We start from the raw sequence: 8,000 nt of genomic DNA on the forward strand, positions 1-8,000 counted from the left end.
GCCACGGGGCTCTGCCTCCTGGTCCTGCACCACAAGCTCCCGGACCTCAGCACCCACCTGAGAAGCCCAGGCAGCGCCCCAGGCTGGACAGGGCCACAGTGGGCCCCTCGACAGGCTCGGTCTCCCTCGCTGCCCCGTACGGACGTCCACCCAGTGTGACAACCGCCCACCAGCCAGCTCCAGGGAGTGAGGACGGGGCCGAGCCAGCCACACTGCCGAGGAGCCCAATCATGGCGGTGGGTCCCCAACACCCGTGGCACCTTTTCAAATTAAAGATCCCGCCCCAGCCACTCCGAGACTACCATGCAGGGGTCTGGGCGCAGCTCAGGAATGGGCCTGTGACAGGCACAGCCCGAGACGGGAACACGGTGGCCCACGCGTGCTGGAGGCCCAGCCCCACTGTAAGGGGGGCCTCAGTCCCAGAGCCGCCTGCAGAAGACGGCCCCCGGCACCGAGCCCAGGGGACATGCCGCCCTCCATCCGTGTGAGGGTCTCCCCTGGCCTCCCACCCTCCTGGGGCCGCAACTCCGGAGCCCAGCCCAGCTCTGCCTCTCCTGATGGGCACCAGCACTGACGGGGAGGGCCCTCCAGCCCTGTCCTCCGAGGCCCTCCCCTCTGAGACCTGGGGTGTGGGAGGGGCTCCCCAGAGAAGCCTGCTCAGCGGAGGTGTGGCCTCAGGGGAGCCCTTCAGGCCTGAGAGCACCTGGTGCTGCTGCCCCACAGCTCAGGGGACAGACAAGGCATCCCCTCACCCAGAGCCCAGCCCACGAGACGCACGTCCTGGACAGGAGGGCCTGCCCGGCTCAGGCCAGCCCCTGCCCCTGCCTCTTCCTGCAGGTCAAACCCTGCCCGATGAGCCTGGAGAGGTGTCACTGCTGTCCCCACAGCCCTGCCTCTGAGGGAACCCATGCCCGGGACACGCTAGGTGCGGCCTCTGGGTGCTCCCACCAGCCTGCGGGACCACTTCTCTCCCCTGGAGCCCCACACCCGCCCTTTCTCAGAAGTCACCCAGGCCCAGGCAGCTGCCACCGTGTGCTCCAGGGACCCAGTGTCCAGGGCCAGGGCAGTCCACATCCTCCCGCCCACCGCCCAGCAGCCCGGCAGCCCTGGCACCCCCGAATGAGGGGCTTGGGATCCCTGGACCCCCTGGGGCCGGCGGTCTGGCTGCAGGGCAGGCCCGCAGCTCACCTGGCCCTGGGCCACCCTGTCAGAGAGCGGCTGAGAACGGACCAGGGTCGTTATAGAAGTGGTGGCACTGCCTGGTCAGGTTCACAGTGCTGGGCACGGGCAGAAGCGCGCGCCAGTGGTCAGGGGCCCAGCAGGCCACCGGGGCCCGGGCCAGGGCACTCCCTGGCACCCACGTCACACCCACACTCAAAGCCCCTACTTCTGACCTGAAGTCCTCCCTGGGGACTCGCCCGAGAGCCTGCCAGCACCTCTCCTGCACTCACACCTCCTGCTCTGCCCCAGCCCCGGGCCTCTGAGAGGGCTAAGGAGTCAGAGCGGGTGCCCCAGGCAGGGCCAACCCGCAGCAGCAGCCCAACCCGGGCCACCACAGCCTGGGCTAGAAGTCCACACAGAACCAGGCCTCGCGGGGCCAGGCCTGGCTGGGAGGCCCAGGACCCAGGCTCGAGCAGGTAGCTCCCTGGCTGCGCTGCTCGGATGGTGCAGGCCGCTCCGTGCGGCCCTCCTGCTGTGCTGTGAACGGCACTCAGCACAGGAGCTGCAGGAGCCCTGAGCCCAGCACTCAGCCCCCTGGCTGTCTCTGCCTGCAGCTCCTGGCAGTCACCTGCCCCAAGAAGGACCCCCCTCCATGAGCAAGGCCTCCGTGCTCCCACCCCTTTCAGCCATAGCATCAATGGAGTCAGGAGGCACTGTGAGATGATCACCCTGCTGGGACCATTTGCATGTGGCCCCAATACATGCTCAGAGATGGATGAGGGATGAGGGATGAAAGCATGGGTGAATGAATGAGTGAGTGACAGGGAGGCTCAGGGCCAATCTCTCTGGCCAAATGCCTGGCTCTTGAGGCAGAGGCACAGGGTGTGGGATGGAGGGAAGGCCATGCACGCCCCAAGAGAGCAAGAGGAGGGGAGAGCTGGGCCGCGGCGGCCGCGGCTGACCTGGGAGGGGGTGGTCACGCTGATCTCAGGGACAAAGGTGTCACCAAACAGGCTGAGGATCTGCTCCTGCTTGACCTCCTTGGATGGGGTGTGTTTGGGAGGCGGAGGGACGGGTGGGCCTTTCCGGAGCTGAGTCCACAGCGGGTGAGGGGCCGCGCAGGGAGCACAGGGGTTGGGGGGAGACAGACAGAGACAAAGCCAAGGTTAGTCACATACAGGCCACGGCCCCACCCAGGCAACTGGGGAGGAAGAAGCAAGGAGTCACTGCTCCCCAAGACAGACCCCAGGACCACGCCACCCTCCCAAGGGAGGAGGTCCAACACGCTGTACAGAGAGAAAGGAGAAAAGGGAGGGAGAGAGGGAAGGGGGAGGAGGTGAGAGAAGAGAGAAGACAAAGGGAGTGGCCCAGGAGGGCTCGCCAGGTGAGAGGCTGGGAAGCAGCTGGGAAGCAGCCACCCTGCAGCCTCACCCTGCACCACTCCAGGCCCCGCTGCAGAGCTCAGCTCAGCCTCCACCTCACCTGCGCCCGGAGCAGGGCCCGGAAGAGACTACAGAAGGCAGTCACACCCCTGCCACCCAGAGCCTCGGGCACCTCAGAGCGCCCGCCTCCCAGGCGACTGTCAGGCTTCCACGCTCGGCCACGCGGCAGTGCCCTCAGAGGTGGGCTCTTGTCACCGGCACCGTTACCATCTGTGTCCTCATCACTGCTGGGGGGGGGTGAGGCACAGGCCCAGCAGAGCTGCTGCCAGGAGTGGGGGGCAGGGACAGCCCAGCCCTTGGAGGGATGCTGCGCCCTCCCTCCCCTTCCAACTCCCGGGAAGCGGCTGCAGAAACCGCTGCAGAAAACAACTGGAAGCCTGGTGGGCAGGGGCCGCTGGACCCGCCCTGACCCCGCCCACCCCGCCCAGCCCTCGCCGGGCCCTTTCACTGTCCCATGCAGGAGAGAGAAGGCGAGGACAACGCGGTGGCCGCTCTGAGGACCTGGTGCTCGGGGTGAGGGCCGAGCCTGTGTCCGACATGGAAGGGAAGATGGAGGAAGGGGCGGGGCCGTTGCTGCGGGCCGGGCACAGTGAGGCGGAAAGAACAGGAAGAGGCCCCTGCAAGGGCCAGGCCATTAAGGTGAGCCTGGGCCGGGCAGGGCCAGAGGGAGAACAATGCGGCTCAGCCCTCTCTGGGCAAAGCCTCTGGCTCCAAACCTGCCCAGGCGCGGGCAGGAAACAGACCGAGGAAAGAGGGGGCAACAGTGAAGCAGGAAGACAAGCAGGAGAGGAGACAGGCCACGGAGAGACCACGCCTACCTGAGACGGGGACTTGGGCAGGGCAGCCCCGGGGGTGGCCGCAGCGGCCATGGCCAGCTCGGGCTCATGGTTGACTCTGACCTCAGGGGTGGCCGCAGGGGAGCCATCGGGCGGCGGCGAAGGGCTCTTGTTCTCTTTTGCAGGGGCATTGTCACTGCGGAGGGAAGACAAGAGGGTGTCCAGGGGAGGGAGGTCCTAGCGCCGAAGAGGAAGTGTGCAAATCTGTAGGTGTGTGTGGAAGGGGTGTGCACGTGCGGATGCCCTGGGGTCCGTGTGGATGAGAACATGTATGTGTGTGAGCATGTAGAGCAGTGTGTGGGACAGGTGTGCATGTGCAGATGCCCTGGGGTCCGTGTGCATGAGAACACGTGTGTGTGTGAGCATGTAGAACAGTGTGCGGGAAGGGTGAGCACGTGCGGATGCCCTGGGGTCCGTGTGCATGAGAACATGTATGTGTCTGAGCATGTAGAACAGTGTGCGGGAAGGGTGAGCACGTGCGGATGCCCTGGGGCCCGTGTGCATGAGAACGTGTATGTGTCTGAGCATGTAGAACAGTGTGCGGGAAGGGTGAGCACGTGCGGATGCCCTGGGGCCCGTGTGCATGAGAACGTGTATGTGTCTGAGCATGTAGAGCAGCGTGTGGGACAGGTGTGCATGTGCAGATGCCCTGGGGTCCACGTGCATGAGAACATGTATGTGTCTGAGCATGTAGAGCAGTGTGTGGGACAGGTGTGCATGTGCAGATGCCCTGGGGGCCACATGCATGAGAACACGTGTATGTGTAAGCATGTAGAGCAGTGTGTGGGACAGGTGTGCATGTGCAGATGCCCTGGGGGCCACATGCATGAGAACACGTGTATGTGTAAGCATGTAGAGCAGTGTGTGGGACAGGTGTGCATGTGCAGATGCCCTGGGGGCCACATGCATGAGAACACGTGTATGTGTAAGCATGTAGAGCAGTGTGTGGGACAGGTGTGCATGTGCAGATGCCCTGGGGGCCACATGCATGAGAACACGTGTATGTGTAAGCATGTAGAGCAGTGTGTGGGACAGGTGTGCATGTGCAGATGCCCTGGGGTCCACATGCATGAGAACACGTGTGTGTGTGAGCATGTAGAGCAGTGTGTGCATGTGCAGATACCCTGGGGTCCGTGTGCATGAGAACACGTGTGTGTGTGAGCATGTAGAGCAGTGTGTGGACCCGGGTGTGATGAGTGTCCACATGGACTCACTGGGAACATGTGATGTGCCCACGTGTGAGCTGCGTGTCCCTGTACCTGAGGACTGGCAGCAGCACCTGGGGGAGCACTGAGCTGGAGGCCTATGGTCCCCAGGGGATGGGGCAGGTCCCGAGCCAGCACCAGGGGCAGCCCAGTAGCCTCACAGGCCCGAGCTCCCCAGCAGGAGGAAGCCAAACATCCTAGAGGCAAAGTGAGTCCCCACAAGCCACACATCAGCTCCTCCCGGCTGCCACTGAGCTGGACCCAAAGGCCTCTGGCTGCCTCCCGCCCTGCCCCCACTCACACCCCAATGCCTGGCTCCCCGCCCACGCTGCGCCCTCTGCCCACGCCACGCCTCCGCCCACACCACACCATCACTGTCTCCGAACCTTTGCTCCCAGGGGCCCTTCCAGGAAGACCAGGGACACCACCCGGAGGCCATAGGCGGTGGGAGACAGCGGGGTGCCCCACAGCCCAGGAGTGGGAGGGAGGGTGAGGTCTCTAAGCCACATGGTTCGGCACCGAGAACCAGGCAGCTGTGTGCACAGGCCTCTGCGTGGAGGCAGAGGGCCGAGTGCATGCTCAGATGCACTGAGACCAGCCACTAGCCAGGGGGCAGTGTACATCCACATTCGAGTGGAATCAATTTAAGAACCCAGCTCCTCAGGCCTCTGGCCGGGCCTGCGGTGCGTGGCCGCCTGCGCAGGGCGGCTCTAGAAGGGCACAGAGAAACTGGTCACCTGGGGAGGGGCCTGGGTGGCGGACAGCCTGACACTGCTGGCACTTTCCCCGTTAGTGAGTGAGTGTGTCCTGGGAGGAGTTGCTCCTTGAAGATCAGATGTGAGGACAGAGGCAGGCGTACACCACTTTAGCACTGCCCTGCCCGCGCCTCCCAGGCCCCTTTCTGGTCACTGGCCACTGTTAACGGTCGGGTCTGGCCCGGCCAATGCACACACGGCTCAGGCTGCCTGCCCGCCATCCAAAAAAAAGCACCTGGGCTTCTTCCTGCGCAGCCGGGAGAACAGTTTAGCTTTCTTTCTGTGGGGACGGACGGGACGGAGGCCTTCACCGGGGGAAATGTGGGATGCGGGGCTGGCCTGTCCTCACCCCTCATCAGAGCCACTGACATGGGGGCTGGGCAGAAAGCAGTCTCCCCTAACACCCTGGGGTCATGAGAGGCCTGGCCGCCTGGCTGTCATGGTCCATTCCCCGGCCCGGGGTGGTGCTGACGAAACGAGCGGAGCCTGGTGTCTGGAAGGGGTGGGCTCGGCGGCCAGGGCGGCGCTGGGCCAGGTGAGCAGGCCTCCTGTGGGAAGCAGCTCACAGCCTCCAGCCCTCCCTTCCCCTCCGGTGACAGGATGGTGATCAGGATGGCCACTGCCCGCCCCGCCCCCACTCAACCTGGCCGCTGCACACACCTCGGCCAGCAGTGCAGTAGGGAGGCGGGTGCTCCCTGCAGGCACCTGGGAAGTCGCCCTTGGCCTTCATTCCACCGCCACTGCACCCCAGCGCTCCTCAGCCCAGGGCACGTTTATATTATTTTCAGAGAGGGGCAGTAGTATTCACTGAATACCTCCGTAGTCCTAGGTAACCCCGATCACCCAAGAAGCAGTCAGTCACCCCTCCTACAGACGAGGAAAGCGAGGCTCCTTGTGGTCCCCACTCTGGGGGGTGATGACCGACAGGGCAGGAAGGAAACTCCCAGACGCCCTGCTGTTTCCCACGGGCCACAGAGGGAAGACCTTTCCCTCCCCTCCTCGCTCGCACGTGCCCCTCAGAAAACGGGGGTCTCCTTGGAGGCGGTGTGGCGGGAACAAGGCCAGCCTGGCCAGGGTGCAGAATGCCAGCCTGGGGACTCGGCTTCCTGGGAGCAGGGGGCAAGGAGGGCGCCACCCACTCTAAGAGGACTGCTCACTTCCCAGAAGCCCCACACTTGGGGGTCAGGCCCCGTCCCCCCTGCCCCCACAGGCACAGCCCCGGCTGCCTGCCCCGCAGATGAGGATGTTGGCCAGGCTCAGGTGGGGTGCAGACTGCCCTGAGAGGGGCCTCCCCATGGGAGCACGGGGTTGGCAGTGCCCTCACCGGGAAGGCCCAACTGGGGCGACCACAGCAGCAGCCCTGCCCCAGCCTTGCCCGAGTGCAGAGCCACAGAGCACACCCACGCCCACGCCCACACCCCTCCCCACCAGCAGCAGAGAACGGCGCACCTGGGCTGGGCCTTGACCGTGAAGGTGTTGCTCCCATGCTGCTTCTCCAGGCTGACCAGCACATCGTTGAGGCTCTGGTTGAGCTGCAGAGGGAGAGCACAGGTAGGGGAGCCTCGGGAGCCACCAAACAGCCACTCTCCCAACGCCATCTTGCCTCTCCCTCTGAACCCCTTCCCGCACCGGTCCCTGCGGAAACAGCTCTGCTCCCCCATGAGGGGGCGCTGCGAACCCACAGCCCAAACCAGGAAGCCAAGGGGCGAGATGGAGGCAGTGGCTGCCCTGCCACAGCCATGGTTTCCAGGGACCATCTTTTCTTTCCTTTCTACTCGTAGAGATTCCTCAAAGGCCACACCGAGCTGGTCCTGCTTTAAAACGTCTAAGCTGTTCTTGCAAACTAGCTGGGGGTCTGAACTGTGAGGTCTTCTTGCCCAGACGCTTCCAGGCCACGCCACCTGCCAGGGAGGTCCCCGCGGCACAGGCAGGGCGCCCGTGCATGCAAGTCTCACTACTGAGAATCGTCCTCTGTCCTGGCTGATAGGAAGCTCAGAGATTCATCCCCCTCCTACTTAACACACACATCTTCTCCCCCAAACCACCACTTTCTGTTCCCATCTCCTAGGCTGTCTCGGGTCTCTGAAGGGAAAAGGGAAAGAAGGCAGAAAGGGGAAGTCCCACGCGGCGTGACGCGGGGACTCGGGGAAGGCCCATGCGTGCTGCTCCCTCTGGCCGGGCTGGGCCGCAGCATCCCTCCACTGCTCCAGGCCCAGAGCCAGAGAGACCCGCTCAGGGCACGGCGGGAGGAGGCCGCCAGGCGGGTCTCCCTCAGCGCTGCCCTCTAACTCCGGTTAAACTAACGTGAAAATAACACAATGGGGATGGAGGCCAATCAGACCCCTTCTCACACCAGTTCAGGCAGACAAAACAGTCCTGGTTCAATATCTACGACACGTGAAAGGATATTAAAAACTGAGAAGATTCTCGCAATTGATTTATTTGCCTACAACCTGGGAAGCCACCACCATCTGACACAGCTCCCTGGGCCAAAGCTGCCTGCGAACAGGTTACAGAGTGGGCAGGGGAGCGGGGCGGGCGTGGGCCCTGGCGCTCCACCCACAGCCCCCAGCACCACACAGCTCCCATGTGCAGGGCAGC

General features: G+C 64.2%; 1 protein-coding gene across 1 annotated transcript in view; it reads right to left on the reverse strand.

Annotated features, from left to right (window-relative positions):
* Nucleotides 1-8,000, reverse strand: part of BIN1 (bridging integrator 1) — a 38,587-nt gene that overhangs the window by 6,159 nt on the left and 24,428 nt on the right. The window contains exons 10-12 of the mRNA XM_014549644.1: nt 6,849-6,931; nt 3,422-3,575; nt 2,124-2,252 (exon numbers count right to left, since the gene is read on the reverse strand). Coding sequence (XP_014405130.1) covers nt 2,124-2,252; nt 3,422-3,575; nt 6,849-6,931 — 366 coding nt within the window. The remainder of the gene's footprint in view (nt 1-2,123; nt 2,253-3,421; nt 3,576-6,848; nt 6,932-8,000) is intronic.

Source organism: Myotis brandtii, unplaced genomic scaffold (assembly GCF_000412655.1).
Source record: "Myotis brandtii unplaced genomic scaffold, ASM41265v1 scaffold563, whole genome shotgun sequence".
In the NCBI taxonomy this organism is placed as follows: domain Eukaryota; kingdom Metazoa; phylum Chordata; class Mammalia; order Chiroptera; family Vespertilionidae; genus Myotis; species Myotis brandtii.